Source organism: Onychomys torridus, chromosome 18, assembly GCF_903995425.1.
Source record: "Onychomys torridus chromosome 18, mOncTor1.1, whole genome shotgun sequence".
NCBI classification, from domain to species: Eukaryota; Metazoa; Chordata; class Mammalia; order Rodentia; family Cricetidae; genus Onychomys; species Onychomys torridus.
Window position 1 is genome coordinate 45,107,736 of NC_050460.1, and position 22,104 is coordinate 45,129,839.

General features: G+C 45.8%; 1 protein-coding gene across 1 annotated transcript in view; it reads left to right on the forward strand.

Annotated features, from left to right (window-relative positions):
• Positions 1 to 17,764, forward strand: part of Dna2 (DNA replication helicase/nuclease 2) — a 28,549-nt gene extending 10,785 nt beyond the window's left edge. Inside the window, exons 5-21 of the mRNA XM_036167930.1 lie at positions 107 to 238; positions 983 to 1,202; positions 2,168 to 2,285; positions 3,363 to 3,525; positions 3,683 to 3,877; positions 4,745 to 4,975; positions 6,525 to 6,641; positions 6,722 to 6,831; positions 7,655 to 7,764; positions 8,383 to 8,607; positions 9,699 to 9,892; positions 11,424 to 11,513; positions 11,602 to 11,806; positions 13,285 to 13,374; positions 14,271 to 14,453; positions 15,043 to 15,189; positions 16,773 to 17,764. Coding sequence (XP_036023823.1) covers positions 107 to 238; positions 983 to 1,202; positions 2,168 to 2,285; positions 3,363 to 3,525; positions 3,683 to 3,877; positions 4,745 to 4,975; positions 6,525 to 6,641; positions 6,722 to 6,831; positions 7,655 to 7,764; positions 8,383 to 8,607; positions 9,699 to 9,892; positions 11,424 to 11,513; positions 11,602 to 11,806; positions 13,285 to 13,374; positions 14,271 to 14,453; positions 15,043 to 15,189; positions 16,773 to 16,841 — 2,599 coding nt within the window. The 3' untranslated portion in view covers positions 16,842 to 17,764. The remainder of the gene's footprint in view (positions 1 to 106; positions 239 to 982; positions 1,203 to 2,167; positions 2,286 to 3,362; positions 3,526 to 3,682; positions 3,878 to 4,744; positions 4,976 to 6,524; positions 6,642 to 6,721; positions 6,832 to 7,654; positions 7,765 to 8,382; positions 8,608 to 9,698; positions 9,893 to 11,423; positions 11,514 to 11,601; positions 11,807 to 13,284; positions 13,375 to 14,270; positions 14,454 to 15,042; positions 15,190 to 16,772) is intronic.
• The last annotated feature ends 4,340 nt before the right edge of the window (positions 17,765 to 22,104 follow it).

Sequence of the window (22,104 nt, forward strand, 5' to 3'; positions counted from 1 at the left end):
ATTTATCTGTGTAGCTTTGGCTGTCCTGGAATTCATTCTGTAGACCAGGTTGATCATTTATGTTTCTTAATATTTATGTTTTCTTAATCCTCCGCCTTTTTTTTAGGTACCGCTTAAATCTGAGTCCAGATGAAGTGAAATGTGAAGTTGAGGAGTATCTCCCCTCCTTCTCTAAGTGGGCTGAGGACTTCATGCGTAAGGGCCCGCCCGCTGAATTTCCTCAGATGCATCTCTCTGTGTAAGAAGTGGGTTTTGTTTATATGGTGTTCAGATTTTTTTTGACAGGATTCCTTTGTCCTTTTTATTCAAAGTTTTGTTTGCTAGTTTGTTTGTTTTAGTTTTTCCAGACAGGGTTTTCTCTGTGTAGCCCTGGCTGTCCTGGAACTCTTTATGAACCACAGAACTCACAGATCCACCTGCCTCTGCCTCCTGAGTGCTGGGACTAAAGGTGTGTGCCAGCAGGCCTGGCATAAAGGTTAAGCTTCTACAATTAATCATTTTCTTGTTGTTTTTCCACAGATTATTATCTATAGTATCTGTCTATGACCAAAAAAGATCTAATGAGCGGAATATCTTATTTTCCTTCTAATGTTAGTCAATATCATTGCACTGTTGGAATAGCTTTCATTTGCCTCACCTTTTATGAACAATTTTATTTTCTTGGGCAACATGGTCTCCCTGTATGGTCTTGGCTGACCTGGGACTCCCCATGTAGAGCAGGCTGGCCTTGAACCAACTTCTTCGACAGTTGTTCCAGCCGCAGGGCTTACAGCGGCAGCCCGAGCAGCGGGTGTTGCAGGGTTCAGATCAGTCCACCACTTGCCAGAGAACATGGCAGCTTTCCTGTCTTACGATGCCCATGGTACAGTTCAGAAAACAACAACAACCAAACCCCAGAACCCAGAAAAGATCCTTGTGTGGTAGTCAGTACGGCAGGTGTGGAGTGAGCTGTGTCCTGATTAAGTGTTCTGTTTCTTTTTAGGCCAAGTGATGGTAGTCACAGAAGTTCATTTTGTAACATCGAAGTAACGAAGTCCCTGGATATTGAAGAAAGCATCTGGTCCCCTAGGTTTGGATTGAAGGGCAAAATAGACGTCACAGTTGGTGTCAAAATACATCGAGATTGTAAAACAAGATATAAGATAATGCCACTGGAGCTTAAAACTGGCAAAGAATCTAATTCTATTGAACACCGAAGTCAGGTATCAATCTTAAACATTCCTAGGGTTTAGGGTCTTTAACAGTACACTGTTTTGTCATTTGTTCAACTCAGGTAGTGTATTTTTGTTGTTGTTTTGTTTGGTTTTGTTTTTTGTTTTTTTTGGGGAGGGGGGGTTTCGAGACAGGGTTTGGTTTCTCTGTAGTTTTGGTGCCTTTCCGGAACTTGCTCTGTAGACCAGGCTGGCCTGGTACTCAGAGATCCTCCTGCCTCTGCCTCCCCAGTGCTGGGATTGAAGGTGTGCGCCACCACTACAGGCCAAAGACTGTTTGTGCCGGATTTAGTGACTTCCTCTTCAGGACACAGTTAACATTAACCCTCAGGCCGGTAATGGGTTCCTGCTTTGGAAAAGTCACTCTGTTAGTTTTGTTGAATTGCCATAGTGACTATGATGTAAATCATAAGCATTTTAGGGTTCATTTGTTTAAAATCAGGAAATAACGTGTAAGGGCTGTTAACTTGGAAATGTGTAAAAGAGTTGGATTGATTTCTTGATTTTTATTTTTTATTTTATTATTTTTTAAGGTTTTTATTTATTATGTATACTGTATTCTGTCTGCACATATCCCTACCGGCCAGGAGAGGGCGCCAGATCTCATTACAGATGGTTGTGAGCCACCATGTGGTTGCTGGGAATTGAACTCAGGACCTCTGAAAGAGCAGCCAGTGCTCTTAACCTCTGAGCCATCTCTCCAGCCCCTATTTTTTATTTTTATTTTTGACTTTCACTACTGACTGGAGAAAACCTTTCCTCCCTCCCTCTCTGTCGTCTTTCCCGCCTTTCAGGCAGGCGCTCTGCAGCCGAGCCCTGCCCCGCTCTCCCAGTCCTCCGCGTTCCTTGACGTTGGATTTGGTTTGTCACCTCCCCTGAGTTGGCTCCTGCGCTGCCGACTTTTCCACGTGGAGAGAGCAAGTCACCGTGGTCTGTTGACAGTCTGTCTTACACAGGTGGTCCTGTACACACTGCTAAGCCAGGAGAGACGAGACGACCCTGAGGCTGGCTGGCTTCTCTACCTCAAGACCGGGCAGATGTACCCTGTGCCCGCCAACCATCTGGACAGAAGAGGTTGAACTGTTCCCTTTCGTTTTTCCCTCTCTGACCTGCTCCCCCTCCTTTATGCTACTTCGCTAGTCCGTACTACAGGTTGTAATCTGTAGTCATGCATTTTGTGAATTTCCTATTTATCTTTACTTGCTATCCATGGGAGGCGTGCGGGGTTAGAGGTTAAAGGACAACTTTGTGGAAGTCCGTCCTCTCCTTCCGCCTTTACGTTGGTTCCAGGGATTGAACTCATGTCTCCGGGTTTACACAGCAAGTTCCTTTACCTGCTTTGCCATCTCACTGGCTCTTTTTTGTTGTTGTTTTTTAAGGATTTTAAGCTAAGCATCGCATAGCACATGTCTTTAATCTTAGTACTCCAGCATTTGGGCATGCAGGTCTCCATGAGTTCATGGCTAGCCTGGTCTACATACAGTGAGACTCTATCTCAAAACAAAAACATTTAAAACAAAACAAACCCAGCCTCTCTGTGTGTGGGGGTGGGTGGGTGTGTGGAAGACTTGTAGTAGGCTCAGAATACACCCAGACACCAAATTCTGAGTATAAGAGATTATTACCCTGGACGGGCAAGGGGGCTGCTCCTCAGATTGGGCATAGGCAGGCAGCAGGTGGTTTTTTTTGTTTTTTGTTTTTTGCAGGGGTGGTTATGAAGGAGAGAAGGGAAAGGGGAAGTCTGTGCTAGGGTGAGCTGGTCGTCCTGATTGGATAGGTTAGCTAGTGTTAAAGTGTGTTTAGTCTCAGAAAAGAGTCAGTGGCCAAATATGAGAATGGACCTTGGGGGCTAGCTTTAGGAATGTAATCTAACAGTTTAGCAAGAGAGAGGGAAAGGCAAACCTGTCTGCATTGCTCGGGCCTGCTAGAGAGCCCTTCACTCACAGTACTTACAGGTACGAGAGGAGGTTGTTTCAGAAATCCTCCGTGTACAGAGCCTTGAAGTGCGCCAGCACATTACGCGTGACTGGGGCTAACTCTGATAGAGGCAGGTGTCCATATGGCTCTTTACTTTTACTTTGTTTTAAATCTGAAGCCTTTGTTGGTGGGAACGCTGCTTCATTCTGAAAAGCCGACTCTATCTGTCTCCAGAACTGCTGAAGCTCAGGGACCAGCTGGCGTTCTCTCTGCTGCACCGTGTGAGCCGAGATGCTTCTGGGGAGGAGACACGGCTTTCTCCCTTGCCACAAATAATCGAGGAAGAGAAAACCTGTAAATATTGTTCACAGATGGGCAACTGTGCTCTTTATAGCAGGTAAACATGCTGTCGTGTGTGTGTGTGTGTGTGTGTGTGTGTGTGTGTGTGTGTGTGTATGGGGGGGGGGGTGGAGTGTTGCTCAGTTTAGGAAAACCTTATTTCACAGCCTGCCAGGGAAATATGCGCTCAGCTCTAATTGAAACTTTGTATTTAGAGCAGTTGAAGAAGAGGTGGACGACACTTCCGTCCCAGAGGGCATGCTGTCCAAAATCCAAGAGGAAACACGGCACCTGAAGCCAACACACTTGAAGTATTTCAGCCTGTGGTGTCTCATGCTAACCTTGGAGTCACAATCTAAAGATAACAGAAAGAATCACCAAAACATCTGGTTAATGCCTGCTTCCGAAATGTGAGTGTCCGCTGAATACACAGCAGTGGTAGGTGCTGCAGCATTTGGAATTCATGTCAGCAGAGGCCTGCAGTCTGTTAAAGTCACGGTTTCACGAGGACTCGGTTGGTAAAGTGCTGGTGTTGCAGGCACGAGGACCTGAGTTTTAATCCCCTGCACCCATGTCAAAAGTAATCCCAGTGCAGGGGGGCTGCGACAGGTAGACCCCGGAGGCCCACTGGCCAGCCCGCATGGTGTCGTTGTCTAACTCCAGGCCCGTGAGAGAGGCTTTGTCAAACATCCAGATGAACAGTCCCTGGGGAAACACCCAGGGTTGTCTGTGTCCCCCACGTGTCCACGAGCAAATGTATACATGCATCTGCACAGATGTGTGCTAAACTCACTCATATGCACAAACACAGGTTTTAAAAAGTGTACGTGGCTTCATTGATTAGTGAGCGTGTCACAGGTGACACAAAATAATGTTAACAAAGAGTAAATAGGAAGTTATTAACTTGGCACTTTTAGTGCTTTAGTGGATTATAGAAAGAAATTTTTTTTAAAGTACAAATATGATAGCATTGATTTCCAGGGGCCATAGGCCGGCAGGGTTGCCAAGGGAATAAAGGTACTTATGGCCAAGCTTGATCTGAGTTTAACCCTTGGGATTCTTCACACTGTGGAAGGGAAGAACCGCCTCCTGGAGTTGTCCTCTGACCTACACAGGACAGCTCGGCCCATGTGTGCACACATTCATATCACACACACACAATAATAATCAGTACATTTTTAAAAAATGTTCATGAGCTATATAAGCAAATAAATTGTAGGGAAAAAGAACCAACATACATACAATGTCAGTGGACACTGTCCCTCACTCTTTCGTAGGGAGGAGGGAGGCAACTGCATTGGAAACCTGGTCCGGACCAAGCCAGTGAAGAGATTTTGTGATGGACAGTACTTACATGACTTTCATCGGAAAAACGGTGCCATGCCGGCCACCAATCTGATGGCCGGTGACAGGATTATTTTAAGTGGAGAAGAGAGGAAACTGTTCGCTCTGTCTAAAGGCTACGTGAAGGAGATTAACGGGGTAGCAGTTACCTGCTTGCTAGACAGGTAATAAAATAGCTTTGTCAGTATGGAACTCACAGGTTATGTATCCTTCCATTAATGGGGCATAGTAGTGTGATTAATCCTAATATTCAGAGAGATGCACAAAGGGCCGAGGATGTAACCCAGTGGCAGGGTGCTTGCCAACATGTACCAGGCCCTAGATTCTATTGCCAATGCCGTGAAAATTAATGAAATACAGCCATCACCATTTTTAGACATTTCCATAACCTCAAAGAGACATGTGCCCTTTAGCACTCATCCAAATTTCTCTTCACTCCCTAGCCAGGCTCAGCTATGAATATCTTTGTGTCTTTTCTTTTTGAGATGCTCTTGCTATGTCTTGCTATGTAGTCTAGATTAGTTTGGAACTCTGTAGCCCATGCTGCCCAAGAACTGTCAATTCTTCTATCTCGGCCTCCAAAGTACTGGGATCATACATGTTCCCAGGCTGCTTCCTGTCTCGGTAAGTTTCCTCTTAAACATTTCAAACAAATTGACTCAATATAAGGTCTTTGGTAGCTGGGTTTTTTTCCACAGCATATTGTGTTCTTTTGCTTTTTTTTTTTTTGGTTTTTTTTTTTTTTTTTTTTTTTTTTTTTTTTTGTTTTTCGAGACAGGGTTTCTCTGTAGCTTTGGAACCTGTCCTGGACTAGCTCTGTAGACTAGGCTGGCCTCGAACTCACAGAGATCTGCCTCTGCCTCCCAAGTGCTGGGATTACAGGCGTGCACCACCACACCCAGCAACACTCTGCCTTTCTGAATAGTTCTCATTCTCCAGTTCTTTCTTTCATGCTTAGGTTGGAACCCAGGGCCTCACCAGCAGTAGGTAAAAACTCACACCAAGTCACATTCCCAGTTCTCCTCACCGGTGGTTAGTACATTGAAGTCAGCAGTTAAGACAACAATGGGGGCGTCGAGATGGCCGAGGAGATGCTTGCTGCACACATCTGACCTTATTCCAGGAACCCACAGAAAGTCGGAAGGGAGAGAGCCACTCCGCAGAGGAGTCTTCCGACCTCCACACACAGGCTGTGGCATACCCGCCCCCACACCTCACACACACATACACAGTCATAATCTCCATGATCCCCATGCTCCACTCAGCAGCCCTTTTAGGACAGCTAATTCCTCCGTCCACAGGTTAGCTGACAGCGTGAGGAGCATCTGAGACTGACCATGTTGCAGAAAGGCAGGGTGGTGGGGTGCAGTCCGACATGGAGATTTTAGAGACCATGGGCAGTTCTGAAATGTAAAATGTAGGGAAGTGATTAGCGATGCCTTGGTGTATGTGGTCTGTTTGTAACAATTGACATTGATTATGTGTGCGTATATGGGTGTGAGCTTGGACTTGGCGTGTGTGGTCCAGGTTGACCTGGAACGTGCTGTGTAAGCTAATGTGACCTTGAACTCTGATGTTCCTACCTCTGGCTATTACAGGTGCACAGGTGTACACCCCACACTCAGCTCCTACACTTTCAGCCATTAGCAGTATGCACCTTACACAGTCTGTATGAAATGAACACATCCGTGTGTGTTTGTTCTGTTGTCTTAGGAACTTGTCGACACTCCCAGGAACAACATTGTTCAGATTAGACCGGGAAGAAAAAAATTGTGATATAGATACTCCACTAGGAAATCTCTCTAAATTGATGGAAAACACCGACACCAGGTTGGTAATGATGAAGGAGTCAGAACCTCTCCCCTCTTTTCTAAAGATCCTACTAAAAGTACTTTTGTTTTTCTTTGCAGCAAAAGACTTCGAGAATTAATCATTGATTTCAAGGAACCTCAGTTTATACCCTACCTCAGCTCCGTTCTTCCACACGATGCCAAGGATACAGTGGCCAACATTCTAAAGGGTATGCCCTAGCCAGCATTCCGATTTCATTTCCTTGGTTCTCTTTATAACTGAAATTGTGTCTGATGTCCAGTTGCCTAGCGGTTGATTAGCTGTGCAGTGGTAAGGGCCAAAGGAATGGCTTAGTGGGGAAACGCACTTGCCACCCAAGCCTGATGGGCTGAGTTTGATCCCTGACACCCATTTGAAAAATAAGGGTGCCGTGACGTTCGTCTGTAAACCAGCACTCCTGTGGTGAGATGGGAGGGTGGAAAGAGGAGACAGCACCATGCATCTCTGAGGCCAGCCAGCTGACCTTGAGTGTGCTGCATGGCAGTACCGTGCATCTCTGAGGCCAGCCAGCTGACCTTGAGCGTGCCGCATGGCAGAAGTAAGGGAAACCCTGCCTCAAAGCCAGGTGGTGGCGGTGGTGGCGCACACCTTTAATCCCAGCACTCGGGAGGCAGGGGCAGGCGGATCTCTGTGAGTTCCAGGCCAGCCTGGGCTACAGAGTGAGTTCCAGGCCAGCCTGGGCTACAGAGTTCCAGGATAGCCAGGGCTACACAGAGAAACCCTGTCTTTTAAAAAAAAAAAAAAAAAGTGAAATTATAAGCCAGACATGGCAGTATATCCCAGTACTTAAGAGGCCAAGGAAAGAGTACATTTCAGGGCTAGCCTGTGCCACACAGTCTATAGTGCAAGAACCTGTATCAAAACAAAAGTTTGATGGGCAGTGGTGGAACTTGCTAGGGCTACACACAGAGAAACCTTGTCTGAGGGGGTGGTGGGGGGAGTTCATTGAAATGAAATATTCTTGTTTGTGTTCTGTTTTAATTGAAATACAGGTTTGAATAAACCTCAGAGGCAAGCCATGAAGAAAGTCCTTCTTTCAAAAGACTACACGCTCATCGTGGGGATGCCAGGGACCGGAAAGACAACTACAATATGTGCTCTTGTAAGCTCTGAATTAACCCCTCTGTTGGGTCATTCCTGTACGAGCAGGTGATTTTGGACTTTGTCAAGCGTGGTGGCTCACACCTTTAATCCCTTCCCTTGGAGGCAGAGACAGGAGGATGCATATATGTAAGTTCGAGTCCAGCCAGGTCCACATAGCGAGCTCCAGACCAGCCAAGGGTGCATAGACCCTGTCTCACCAAAACAAAAAAATGACAAATTGACTTGGCATGGTGGTCCAGGCCTGTACCCACACCACTCTGGGGGCTTTGTGAGAATGACATGATTAATAGCATAATAAAAATGCCTCGGGCTGGCAGAATGGCCCAGTAAACAGTCTGGCGGAGGGAGAGAACCAACTCCTGAAGGTTGCCCTCTGACCCTCACTTGTGTGCCATGGCGTGTATATCTGCACAGAAATAAGTAAGATGTGATAAAAAATTAATGCTGTATAATTTTTGTAGCTCATTGTGGTTTTACAATTCTTTAGAAAAGTTCCTTAGTCCATCTTGGATTCAGGTCTTACTGAACTTTGTGTCTATTTGAAAACTCTCAGCCTTTAACCAGTTCCCTGAGTAGAGAGCAATGACGTACGTTTTCCTCTGTCTCCCATCTCTAGGTAAGGATCCTCTCTGCCTGTGGCTTCAGTGTCCTGTTGACCAGCTATACACATTCTGCTGTTGACAATATTCTCTTGAAGTTAGCCAAGTTTAAAATAGGATTTTTGCGCTTGGGTCAGCCTCATAAGGTCCATCCAGATATCCAGAAGTTTACAGAGGAGGAGATTTGCAGATCAAGGTCCATTAAGTCCTTAGCCCTTCTAGAAGAACTCTATAACAGTCACGTAAGTCTGTTTCTCTGCTGTTTCTCAGGTGCTGTCCTCTTTTTTTTGTTGAGACAAGTGTAGGCAGAATTTTTTGTCGGAATTGCCAGCTCCCCAGTAAACGCAGAGACTTAATATTAATTATAAATGCTCGACTGATAGCTCAGGCTTGTTACTAGCTCACTCTTAGATTTTAAATTTACCCATATTTCTTATCTACCCTGGGCCACGAACATGGCACATGTTTCAACATGGCACATTCATCTTGCTTCTCTCTGCCTCCGCTCCCAACTCCTGAGACTCCACCCTCCTTCCCAGCGTCCTATGTCTGTCCCCCCATACCTCCTGCCTCGCTACCAGCCAATCAGCTCTTTTATTAAACCAATTAGAAGGAGCCTTGGCAAAGACACATGTTCACAGTGTACAGAAAGATTATTCCATAACAGACAAGATTTCTCTTTGTCTTGGAGGTTGCCAAGTAGTCTAGGCTAGCTGGCTGGCCATCGAGTTCCAGGGGATCCACCTGTCTCCACAAAAAGTTTTTGTTTCCCTTCCTCCCTCCCTCCCTTTCTCCCTTCCTTTCTTCCTTTGATATGATCTCTTATAGCCTAGGCTCACCTCGAAGTCACTGTGTAGTCAAACCTGCCCTGAAACTCCAGATCCTCCTACCTCAGCCTCCCAAGTGCTAGGATTGTGAGCCTGCGCCTCCATGCCTGGCTTGCTGTTGACTTGGGGACTCTTTATACACATTAGGTCCTGGTCCTCTTTTTGCATGCATGTTTTCCTGGTCTTCCTCTCTGTAAGTTGCCTTTTTTCATGGGGCCTCTTGCAGAATAACAGAGTTAGTAATGCACCAGGTATGAAGGTGTGGGCTTGTTACCTCAACTACTCTGGAGGCTCAGGCTAGAGGCCCCCTCAAGCCAACCTATGCTACATAGTAAGTTCAGGGGAATCTTGAGAAACAAACTCTGAATGTTTCAGAATCAAATAATACTGAAGAATTCTTGCTGTTGGAGGGGGATAGTTTTTGATCTTTTAATTTTAAAAATGGGAAAACCCAAGTAGTACCTTCTTGACACACTCACTAACGGACTTATTTTCTCTCTCTTTAGCTCATAGTTGCAACAACCTGTATGGGCATAAACCATCCAGTATTTTCGAGGAAAACCTTCGATTTTTGTATTGTGGATGAAGCCTCTCAAATCAGCCAGCCCGTTTGCCTGGGCCCCCTTTTTTTCTCTCGGAGATTTGTGTTGGTGGGAGACCATCAGCAGCTTCCCCCCCTGGTTCTAAACCGCGAAGCAAGGTGGGTAGGCGCCCTTGTTTGCTTCCTGTTGCTGTGTGAGACTGATCAATACCGTCCTGGGGGAGGAAAGGTTTTATCTGGTTTACAGATTACAGTCCATCCCTGAGGGAAGTCAAGTCAGGGACTGAAGCAGAGACTGTCTCGAACACTGCTTACTGGCTGTTCCCACCCATTCAGCTTCCTTTCCTATGCAGCCCAGGCCCTCCGTCCAGTGATGGTGCAGTGGGCTGAGTCCTCGGGCTCCTGCAATAGTCAGCAATCATGAAAGTGCCCCACAGACACTCCTGTGTGTCAATTTGATGGAGACAATTTTTCCATCGAAGTCCCCTCTTCCCAGTGTGTTTAGTTGACAGCAATGGGGGCAGTAGACATTTCATTTTGGTGTTCTTTGATTGATTTATTGATTGATTGATTGATTGATTGATTGTGTATGCAGAAGAGGGCACCAGATCTCATTACAGATGGTTGTGAGCTACCGTGTGGTTGCTGGGAATTGAACTCAGGACCTCTGGAAGAGCAGTCGGTGCTCTTAACCACTGAGCCATCTCTCCAGCCCTTTATTTTGTTTTTGAGACAAAGTCTCACTGTGTAGCCCTGGCTGTCTTAGAACTCACTCTGTACACCAGGCTGGCCTCAAACTCAGACAGAGATCTGCCTGCCTTTGCCTCCCAAGTGCTGGGACTAAAGATGTGCACCTCACACAGGCTTCAGTTTTGGGTTTCAGTTTTGGGTTTTGTTTTTTTTTTTTTTTTTTTTTTTTGAGACAGGGTTTCACTGTGTAGCTTTGGAGCCTGTCCTGGACTAGCTCTGTAGCCCAGGCTGGCCTTGAACTCACAGAGATCCGCCTGCCTCTGCCTCCCGAGTGCTGGGATTAAAGGCGTGCGCCACCACCGCCCAGCTAGTTTTGTTTTAATAGATTGGATTTTGCTGTATTGTCCAGTCTGGAAGGATCTTTCTGGCTCAGGCTCCCACCTCAGGCTTCTAGTGCGTTGAGATGGCAGACCTTTGTCACCACTCAGTATGGAAGTTTTAACTGCAGGAGCTGGGGAGGCCTCTGCGTTCTTGAAGTGTTTACGGCCGTGCAGGAAGCCTTGGGCTGCGTCCCTAGCCCTGCATAAACCAGGCGAGGTGCACACTGGGCTTCTAGCACTAGGAAGATAGAAGCAGGGGGGTTAGAAGTTCAGGGTGAGCCTCTGTGACCTTTCAAGTTTGGGGCCCCACCCAGGATACTTGACCCCTGTCTTAAAATAAAAAAGCAAGTTTTAGTTTCAAGCTGGATTTTTGGGAACCAGTGAAATGGCTCAGCAGGAAAAGCACTTTGACAAGCCTAGGAGCCAAGCTTGATCCCTGGAGCCTCCCTCCCTCAGTAAAGGTGGGAGGAGAGAGCCACCAAAGGGAACCCCCACCCCCACCCCACCGCAGGAACATTGGGGGTGTATAGCCCACATGCCTATGCACACTCGGAGGTAAAGTTAAAGAACTGGTTGGATTCTTTGGCGTGTTCGTGAGCCTGAATGTGGTCTGTTGGCAGAGCTCTGGGTATGAGCGAGAGCTTGTTCAAGAGGCTGGAGCAGAACAAGGCCGCCGTGGTGCAGTTGACGGTGCAGTACAGGATGAACAGGTGTGTGTGCACCCACCCCACCCCCAGTGCCCCATGTGTTTATTTCCATCTCCATCCACACTGAGCTTGTGCTCTGCGATTCTTCCAGCAAGATCATGTCCTTAAGCAATAAGCTCACGTACGACGGGAAGCTGGAGTGTGGATCCGACAAAGTGGCCAACGCAGTGATAACCCTGCCCAACTTCAAGGACGTCAGGCTGAGCCTGGAGCTTTACGCCGGTTATTCCGATAACCCCTGGCTGGCGGGAGTATTTGAGCCAGACAATCCTGTTTGCTTTCTTAATACAGATAAGGTAAAATCAGAAGGAAGAAAAATTTCGGTGTTTTTTTACATTTATCCTAATTTAAATTTCTCAGTTACCGATACCTTTTTGAGCTGATCACTTAAAACCAAATGTAGCACATACTCCATACTTTCACATCTCAACACAGCGTCGTCATATGTCTATTGTTCTTGTCTTTTTTTTTTTTAACAAGGCTCTCACCCTGAATGGCCTCAGACTCCATCTGCCTCACAAGTGCGGGCCTAAGGTGTGCGTCACCACACCCGTTGGCTCCAACACTCTTAAGAGGGTGTTTATTCAACAGGCCGGTGCATGTCAAAGTTAGTGTCTTTTTCTTCTTTTTTCCTTTTTGTTGGTTTTGTTTTTCGAGACAGGGTTTCTCCGTATAGCCCAGGCTGTTCTGGAATTTGCTGTGTAGACCAGGCCAGCCTGTAACTCAGAGATCTGATTGCCTCTGCCTTCCAAGTGCTGGGATCAAAGGTGTGTGCCACCGCTGCCCCACAGCAGCTTTTTTTTTAGGACAATATTTTGTTGGCCTCGGACTTGGAACAATCCTCCTGCCTTAACCTCTTGAATGCTAGGAATTTTTTTCTCATGCTCAGGGTTGAACCCAGGCCTTCCTGTGTAGTAGGCAAGCATTCCCACTGAGTACATCTCACACTGCACACTCTAAAAGGAAAGCCTGCCAGCCCAGTGACGCACCTGTAATCCCAGCACTTGGGTTGTGGAGCCAGGAGGATCAGAAGTTCAAGATCACACTGGGCAGTGTAGTGTGAAGCTAGCCTGATTTACCTGAGACGCTTAAACAAACAAAAAACTCCACGTATATATATATATATATATGTATATGTAATACACACACATATGATGAAGGCTATATGAGGATAATGTGAGAAGACATCACTTCTTGGAGCATTTTCTCAGGCTTGGGGAAGCCTGAGAAGCTTTTCTGCTGTATCATTTGAATAATGCCCCTGTCAGCACCTGTGCCAGAGCCAAAGTGATGGGGAGGGACCCTGCCAGTTACTGTCTTTCTGCCTTGATTCCTGTGAAACAGACGGCAGTGGGAAGCATGAGAGCCAGCCGGAGCTGTAGTGTGCTTGTTATGAGTTGGTTTCATGTGCTTATCTGAAACTGCGTGTGCATGCATGCACACGTGTGTGCGTCTGTCTGTCTGTGTGCCTGTGTATTATTTAGGACTATTTTTTAATTGTTTGTTTTTTTAATTTTTTTCTTTTTTCGAGACAGGGTTTCTTTGTAGCTTTGGAGCCTGTCCTGGACTAGCTCTGTAGACCAGGCTGGCCTCGAACTCACAGAGATCCACCTGCCTCTGCCTCCCGAGTGCTGGGAAGGCATGCGCCACCACTGCCCAGCAAGGACTGTTTTCAATTTATCCTCGAACCTAGTAGTTAGGTCTTTGTAGCCCCCCTGGGTCCTTGCAGCTTAAACCTGACAGATTGCATCACTGTAAACATTTCTCTGCTTAGGTCCCAGCTCCAGAACAAATTGAAAATGGTGGCGTGAGCAACATCACAGAAGCCAGACTCATCGTCTTTCTAACCTCAGTTTTTATTAAGGTAATGTAGAGTTTTCAAGGCTAGTCAATATTCGTACAGAGTAATTAAATTTTGACTGTTTTATTAAATATTGTTAGACTTCAAAAATATATGTTAACACTTGTTTATTAAAATAAAGAAGGTCAGGGGCCTGGAGATATGTCTCAGTGATTAAGGGCTGATGCTCTTAGAAAGAAATTGGCTACAGAGTGACTTCCAGGAAAGGCACAAAGCTACACAGAGAAACCCTGATAACTCTGTCCTGGAATTCACTCTCATCACGGAGATCCACACGCCCCTTCTTCCCGAGTGCTGGGATTAAAGGTTTGCACCACCAGGCCTGGTAAAATGAATTCTTTCTATGGTGGCAATTGACGTTTCTGTTCAGTATCATTGTGTAGCATCCTGAGTGTAGGTCATTAGAAACTTGACTGTGAATGGGAGAGCAGAAAAGACTGAAGGGCTGGGAAGAGGACACAGTGGGTAAAAGCACTTTGCTTTGCCAGCGAGGACCTGAGTTCAGGTCCCCAGCACCTATGTAAACGTCAGGTGTGCGTGATGGCCTCCTGTAATATCAGTGCTCAGGAGGTAGAGACGGAGAAGTCTGGTGAGCTGACTTGCCAAACTGGCGGGCTTGGTTGGGGTCAAGTGAGAAACCCTGCCTCCTTGTGTAAGATGGAGAGCAGGGAAGACACCGGACTCCAACGTCTGGCCTCCACATCCATAGGCGTCCCCTCACACACAGGCACCCAAACACGTACAAACCACATACGGGTGCAAAAAATGAACATCTAAAATGTTTTCAAAGTTGGAGCAAAAAAAAAAAAAAAAGTAAATATTTAGCAATAGAGTCAGTAAAGGTTAAGGAACTTAGCAGTCGGGATGGTTCGTTTAAATGGGATTTGTTTTCCACGTAGGCTGGCTGCAGCCCCTCCAACATCGGCATCATTGCGCCATACAGACAGCAGCTAAGGACCATCCATGACTTCCTGGCTCGCTCTTCTGTCGGCATGGTCGAGGTTAACACGGTGGACAAGTACCAAGGAAGGGACAAGAGCCTCATCCTGGTGTCCTTCGTCAGGAGTAATCAGGATGGAACTGTGAGTTGACTGTTCGCTACGAACTCATCTGAGCTCTTTCTTCCTCTGCCTCTCCCGCTTCCTGCCGCACAGCATCAGCGCTAAAGCCCCGAGAGCAGGCAGCAGCCCCACGGCAGCTACACTCACAATGGTTTTAGACATTTATGTGCATGTTTGTGTACCGTTGTGTGGGCCTGGTGCCATTGGAGGCTAGGAGACAGTGCCAGATCCCCCGGCATTGAAGTTACGGATGGTTGTGAGCTCCGTTGTGTGTGCTGGGAACTGACCCCAGGTCCTCCGCAAGAGCGTCAGGTGCCCTAGCCATCTCTCCGGCCTCCTTTCTCTCTTTAAATAGCGGTTGAAAAACAAGATGTGTGTGTGTGATTGGGAGGCAGGTGGCTCAGAGGGTAAAAAGCCTTGGATTTGTTTGTTGTTTGTTTATTTTTTTGGTCTTTTGAGACAGGGTGGGTGACAAGAGACCCTTCTGGAAAACCAAAACAACAATTAAAAAAAAAAATGCTAAACCCATTCAAGGCAAACCATGTTCCTTGGTTATAACGAATCAGATCCGTAATGCGACTGGAATAATGAGGGATTTCCTTTCTCCCAGCTTGGCGAGCTGCTGAAGGATTGGCGACGGCTCAATGTGGCGATCACCAGAGCCAAGCACAAGTTGATCCTCCTGGGCAGCGTGACCTCGCTGCGGCGCTTCCCGCCTTTGGAGAAGTTCTTTCACCATCTGAACACGGAGCGCTTAATATCCTTCTTCACCCACGGGGCCTCCCGGCTTTGCTGCTGTCCTCCGCGACTTGAGTATTGAATGGAGACCCCTGTTTTCTCCACGGGCCTGTTTCAGAGACCGTTGTGACCCAGGAAAGGGGGCGTCTCCCAGGAAGTTGTGGTCAGCCACCAAAAACCTAACGATGGACTGGGATGGTCTGTGGAGTGAGAGGAAAGGGCCAGCCTTCCCTCCTGGTTCTGTAGCCCCAGCCCCAGATATTTTTCTTTTTCTTTCTTTTTTTTTTTTTTTTTTTTTGGTTTTTCGAGACAGGGTTTCTCTTTGTAGCTTTGGGCCTTTCCTGGAACTCGCTCTGTAGCCCAGGCTGGCCTCGAACTCACAGAGATCCTCCTGCCTCTGCCTCCCGAGTGCTGGGATTAAAGGCGTGCGCCACCAGCGCCCAGCTGCCCCAGCTATTTCTTGTTGATACCAGGCAAAGCATTATGCTGTAACTGGATCAGTCAGGCTGGGTGTCATGGAGTGCAACGCCACCTTGAGTCCCAGCACTTGGGAGGCAGAGACACGTGGATCTCTGTGAGTTTAAGGCCAGCCTACATACATAGCAAATTCCAGGTCAGCCAGGGCTCATATAGACCTTGTCTCAAAAGAAAAAAAAAGAAAGGACTTGGGAGGCAGAGCCAGGTGGATCTCTGTGAGTTCAAGGCCAGCCTGGGCTACAGAGGGAGTTCCAGGAAAGGCACAAAGCTACAAAGAGAAACCCTGTCTCTAAAAACCAAAAAAAGGGAAAAAAGGAAGGAAGGGAAAAAGAAAGACTGACTGGCCTAGACTCTTGATGAAGTTCCTGTTTCAACCTCCTGCTTGATGGGTTATAGGCATGTTCCACAATGCCTGGCTTTCCGTTATTTTATTTACCTGTCTTTCTGTCTATTTGTCTGTTCGTTTGTTTGTTTGAGACGGCCTTTCTCTGAAACCCTGGCCATGGACTCAGATCCTGTCTCTGCCTTTCCAGTGTTTTGGGATTAAAGCAGTGGTTCTCAACCTGAGGGTCGGGACTCCTTTGGGGTGGGTGGTCGGACCACCCTTTCACAGGGTCCACGTATCAGATACCATGCATATCAGATATTTACATTACAATTTATAACAGTAGCAGAATTACAGTGATGAAGTAGCAATGGAAAGTTTTGTGGTTGGGGGTCACAACAAACTGAAGGTTACGGCCTGAGGAAGGTTGTGTACCACTGAATTAAAGGTATTCAGCACATTTAGCTCCCAGCTCCATCACAAGCGGATTATTGTATGAGGTAAAGTCTCAAGTATCCCAGGTTGGCCAGGAGTTGGCAGCAATTGGAGGTGACCTTGAAGTTCTGATCCTTTAGTGGCCACCTCCTGACGGGCTGGATTCCAGCCTGAGCCTCCACAGCTGGCTTTCTCTTGCGTTTCACGTAGATTACCCTCTCTCCTCCCTCTGTCCCTCCCCGTAGGGTCTCGTGTACCCCAGGTTGTGGTCCAGCCTCCTCTGTAGCGAACTGTGACCCTGACCTCCTGAGTGCCAAGGTTGCAGGTGAATCGTCACTGACTCTGTCTTCCTTAATTTATCTTACATCATGGACCTTCCGTCAAGGGAGCATGAGAGTCTCTGCCACGTGCTGGGTGATCTTCAAAGAGAGTGAACACTACGCCCCTGCTGCCAGCGTCTAGGCCTTGGCATCACCTGATGCAGCTCAGGTTTGCTGGGATGCCACACTTAAACTGTGAGGATGCCTTTAGGCTACAGGTACAAAATGAAGAGACTGTGTTCTTTTCAGAGTTCCAGGTTTTTCTTTTCTATTTCTTAATGTAATCTTGTTAAACATGAAATCCTGTCACTGTGTACAATTTTACTTATTAGTACCAATGTTACCCCAAACTGAAAAGTCTAAATCTGTGAGTACTTCAAGTCTATCTGTGTATGATCGAGAAAAGTGAGATTTTCCCGCCTTTAAAGGTGGATTGAAACTTTAACCCAAGGTGGAGCTCTCAAGAAAGCGAATAGAATTTCAGGTCTAATTCCAGAATCAGAGAAGTTATGTTTAAAGATTGGATGGATTGGCTTGTTTGGTCACTTGAAGCTGCTGTATGCTAAGGGGAACGGGTGTGATTACTCGGAATTTTTGGTGTCCTGGTTTTCAGTGTCAAATGTGTTTCCCTTTAAGCCTAGTCTTTGAATTACATGCCTGAGTGGTGTGCTTCTAGGAAGTTCTAATACCTCTTCTCCATAATCATCATCTCCTCATGTCCCCTTCGTTAACTTTTGGAATGCAGCATTTCAATATTAGAGGAGGATCTGATATAAAACAAATTTTTTTGAGAAGGAGTTTAGTTTTCTGCATTGATGCCAGCTTACAAGGTATACCCTATTTTCATTTGGTTTGCCTCTTTGGGGGTGTTACTCAGTTTTTCCTTTTATGGACTTACATATACGGTGACATTTTCACACAAGGGCCCCGTCTCCTGGAGGGAAAAGCTTACCTCACTTAGTGGAAGTTTAAATATGTTAAATTATTGGTGCTTCTACCTTTTATGTTATTTAAAAATACAATTTAATAAATTGTTTTGTACTGGATAGACTTTACCGAGTCATTCTTCATTAAATGATGTGTGTGTGTGTGTGTATGTGTTATGTGTGTGTGTATGTATGTGTGTGTATGTGTGTATGTATGTATTATGTGTGTGTATATGTATGTGTGTGTATGTGTATGTGCATGTATGTATGTATGTGTGTGTGTGTGTAGATAGGGTCTCACTATCCCAGGCGGCCTTGAACTTCTGATCCTCCTGCTTCCACTTCCTGGAGTTCTGGGAATACTGACGTGTGCCAACATGCCTGGTTTGTGCAGTGGTGAAGACTGAGCCCAGGGCTTTGTACATGTGCATCCCACCAACGGAGCTACCCCTCTGCCCCCAGTAGTGATTAAGCTCTGGCGTCTAGCATTTTTTCCAGTAGTGATAGGTGAAATGTTGTTCATTATGTATCGGTTACTTTTCTCCTGCTGAGATAAAGCACCATGACCAAAAAGCCACGAGAGGAAGAAAGTTTAGGTTTCCAGTGGGAGAGTCCCCATAATGATGCTGGGGACATGGCAGCAGATTGAAGAGTTAACTATAATTGCTTAGTATCCTTAGCTAGTATGAGAGTAGGAAGCAGGAAGTGATCTAAGATCATTTCAGTTCCTGGAAGGAGCTGAACAGAAAGATTTTTTTTTCTTTTTTTAATTTTAATTTTAATTTTTTAATTATTTTTAAACAAGAACCTTAAATCTAATCTCCTTTGCTTAGCCCTTTTCCTAACCTTTAACAATAACTTGTAAACAATGAAAATTATCCCAGACCCAAAACCCATTAAAAGACCAAAAAACCACCTGCCCCACACCACCTCTTTGGGAATGTGGGCGTCATATTCCTAAAATTGCTTCTTGCTGGATATGGGCGAAGGTATCTTTATTCTGAAAAGAAAATTTTGGGTTATTTGTCAAATTCTAGGAAAGGTAACTATATTCTTCATTGTCCAGTATGTGTATAATGCCAAAGTTCAGGGTTTATCTCAAGTCCTTATTCAAGTAGTCTTTGAAACTGGATCATCTCAGCTAGCCCTCTCAAAACTGCTCTGATCAGTTTGTAGTCCAAAGCTGATCTGTAGATGATGTTTGTCAGCTTACTGGTACTAATATTGTCCATGTGGGGTTATTGTTGTTGTGGGGCCCCATCTTCATCCTGGAGACTTCAGTTGATGTTAGGCCTGGCCGTGATTTCCTGCAGAAAACTGAAAAGAGACTTGAACACAAAGACATGTATAGGCAGCTAATTGAAGCCTTGTTTCCTAGAATTAGTTAGTACTCTGTATGATCATTAATATCTTAACAAAGTTTAATATATATATATATGTGTGTGTGTATATATATATATATATATATATATATATATATAGTAAATTTTGATATAAAATTCATACTTTAAGAAAAGTTTAAAGAATCATAATAGAATCAAAGAATTGAGATTAATAATAGAATAGTCCCTTAATTAATTAATTTGTTTTTTCTCCTGTCCCATGTCAGAAGATGCCTCTTTCTTCTGGCATGATACAGGGAGTTTTCATTTTCCTTTTAACAACATGCTTGAGTTTAAAGGAGGAGAGAGCCATTCTCCAACTCCAAAGTCAGCTTTAAACTTTAATTGAACTGGGACTACAAGAAGACCAATAGTGTTGAATTTCTTTAGAGAAGAGCAGAAACACACATTTAGGAAGACATGAAATTTGTAGATGATATACCAATAGGCCATTTTACTCTGTTTCCTGGGACAGATGATTTGTCCTTTTTCTTCAGTTGTCTCATTTGTCCAATGTTCTTCAGATTCCTTAGCCTTCATTCCCCTAAAAGACAAAAACAAAAACCTTTCTCCAAGACTAATTTTGGGGAGGTTTCCTTTTTTTCTTATTTTATTTTTATTTTTATTTTTTTGGATTTTTGAGACAGGGTTTCTCTGTGTAGCTTTGCACCTTTCCTGGAACTCACTTTGGAGACCAGGCTGGCCTTGAACTCACAGAGATCCACCTGCCTCTGCCTCCGAGTGCTGGGATTACAGGTGTGTGCCGCCACGCCACCACCGCTGTTTCTTTTTTTTTTCCTTTTAAAGATTTATTTATTTATTTATTTATTATGTATACAGAAGAGGGCGCCAGATCTCATTACAGATGGTTGTGAGCCACCATGTGGGTGCTGGGAATTGAACTCAGGACCTCTGGAAGAGCAGTCGGTGCTCTTAACCTCTGAGCCATCTCTCCAGCCCTGAGTCACCAGTTTTAATCTCGTCACTCAGGAGGGCCGAGGCAGGAGGATCACAAGTTTGAGACTGGGCCTGGCATGTCAGACCGCTGATGCCAGTCCGGTTGGACGGATTGTTCTTAGACCGGTGCCTCCCAGCCCCTGCTCTTCTCTCCCACCCAGAGACAGCCGGCTGTGCCTTTCCCCAGAGTTGTCCATCACAGTTTCAAACCTGCTCTCCCACCTCCATCTTCAGCTGCCGTGAATACACTTGCAAATTGATGGTTTCGGTGATTGTCAGATAAAAGGCCTGGTTTGGGATGGGTTAAGAGTTTTGGCCTCTCGCTTTCCCCAATCTCCTCCACTTTAACGGCAGGTTTCTAGAAGAGGCTGCTGAGAGCTTTTTTTTTTTTTTCTTTCCAGAGCTGAGGATCGAACCCAGGGCCTTGGGCTTGCTAGGCAAGCGCTCTACCACTGAGCTAAACCCCCAACCCCGAGAGCTTTCTTTTTTGAGTCAGGGTCTAGCCTCAAACTGAGGATGACCTTAACCTATTTTCACCTGAGAGCTGGGATTACAAATAGACCCTACACACAGCCACAGTTTATGCAATGCTGGGGATCGAACCCTGAGTTTCATGCATATTAGACAAGCACTCTGCTAACTGAGCTATATCCCCCATCTCCAGCGACCCTGTGTGTCCTCCAGGTTCTCCTTTATGGCTCTAGTATATTCTGTATTATTTATTTACTTACTGAGAAAAGATCTGGTTATGTGTGGTCATGGCTAGGCCTGAACTTACTATGCAAATCAAGCTGGCCTCAGACTTGGCAAAAATGTCTGCCTCCCAAATGTGGGATCACAGGCATGAGGCCATGCCTCATGCTCTCCTGCTCCTACATAATGAATATGTACTTAATTTACTTGCTTTTCTGGAAGGATTTAGACTACAGATCCTTTTTACTCATTCATAGAAGGGAAAAACGAACAGGCAGTTGTATTTCACCTTTTTTAAAAAATTGTTTTTATGTGCACGGGTGTTTTGCCTGTATGTTTGTGTACCACATGTGTGCCTGGTGCTGGGCTGGCACACATAAGAGGTCATGGGACCCACTGAGACTGGAGTTACAGACAGTGACCTGCCTCATAGGTGTAAGAAACACAGAGCCAAATACAGAGGTAATAGCTGAAGAGATCAGATCGAATAGCCATGACTAGCCTGAGCTTACCACCACGCAGTGGCTGATCTCCAGACAAACTTTATTAACATACAAATAAAATCCACATTTCAGCACAAATAAAACATCACCACACACATGTAATGCACAGACGTGCACATCAACAAAACACCTATACACATAAAAAGTGAACGCTAAGCCAGGGCTGTCACGATGGTTCAGTGGGAAAGGCAAGCCTGTAAACCTCAGTTAGATTCCTGGAGTGTGCATGGTAGAAGAAGAACCAAGTCCTGAAGGTTGCCTTCTGACCTCGGGGGGTGGGGGTGGGGGTGGGGGTGGGGTGGGGGGGGGCACAAATAATTGGATAAAATGTCAGTTTTTAAGACAGACCAGAGGACAATGACAACACGTACCCGACACCAGGCTACTGTGGAATATCTAAGCGAGTAAGGACAAGATCAAAGACTTGAACAAGTCAAGAACTGTAAATAAGGGCCAACCACGAGGAAAGGTGGTCCCCATGGGAACAGGAGTACAGAATAAGACCAAGACAGTAATAAAACAAGGAGGAAAGTCTCTCTGTGCACATTCCAAGAGAGCAGCCCAAGTGACATATGGCTGGTCAGACGGTCAGTTTTTGTTCCTGGGTTTGTTTGTGTCGGGATGCGGCCGGTCAAATCCAGCACGTACCCCCAGGCCACATCTCGAGGACCCTCTAGTGTAAATTTTGAGAAATTTTAGAGAATAGGTTAGGCTTTATTCAAGTAAATTTAAAGTAATGTCACCCTGGCCGGGCTGTGGTGGCACACACCTTTAGTCAATCCCAGTGTGAGGACGTGATAGCCAGTCCTAACCGGATTGGCCCACTATTCTATCCCAGTCATTAGGGTGCTCAGACCTGAGTAATAATTTACACAGGTCCCGTGATGACTCAAGAAACTTACTATGGAACCAGGAA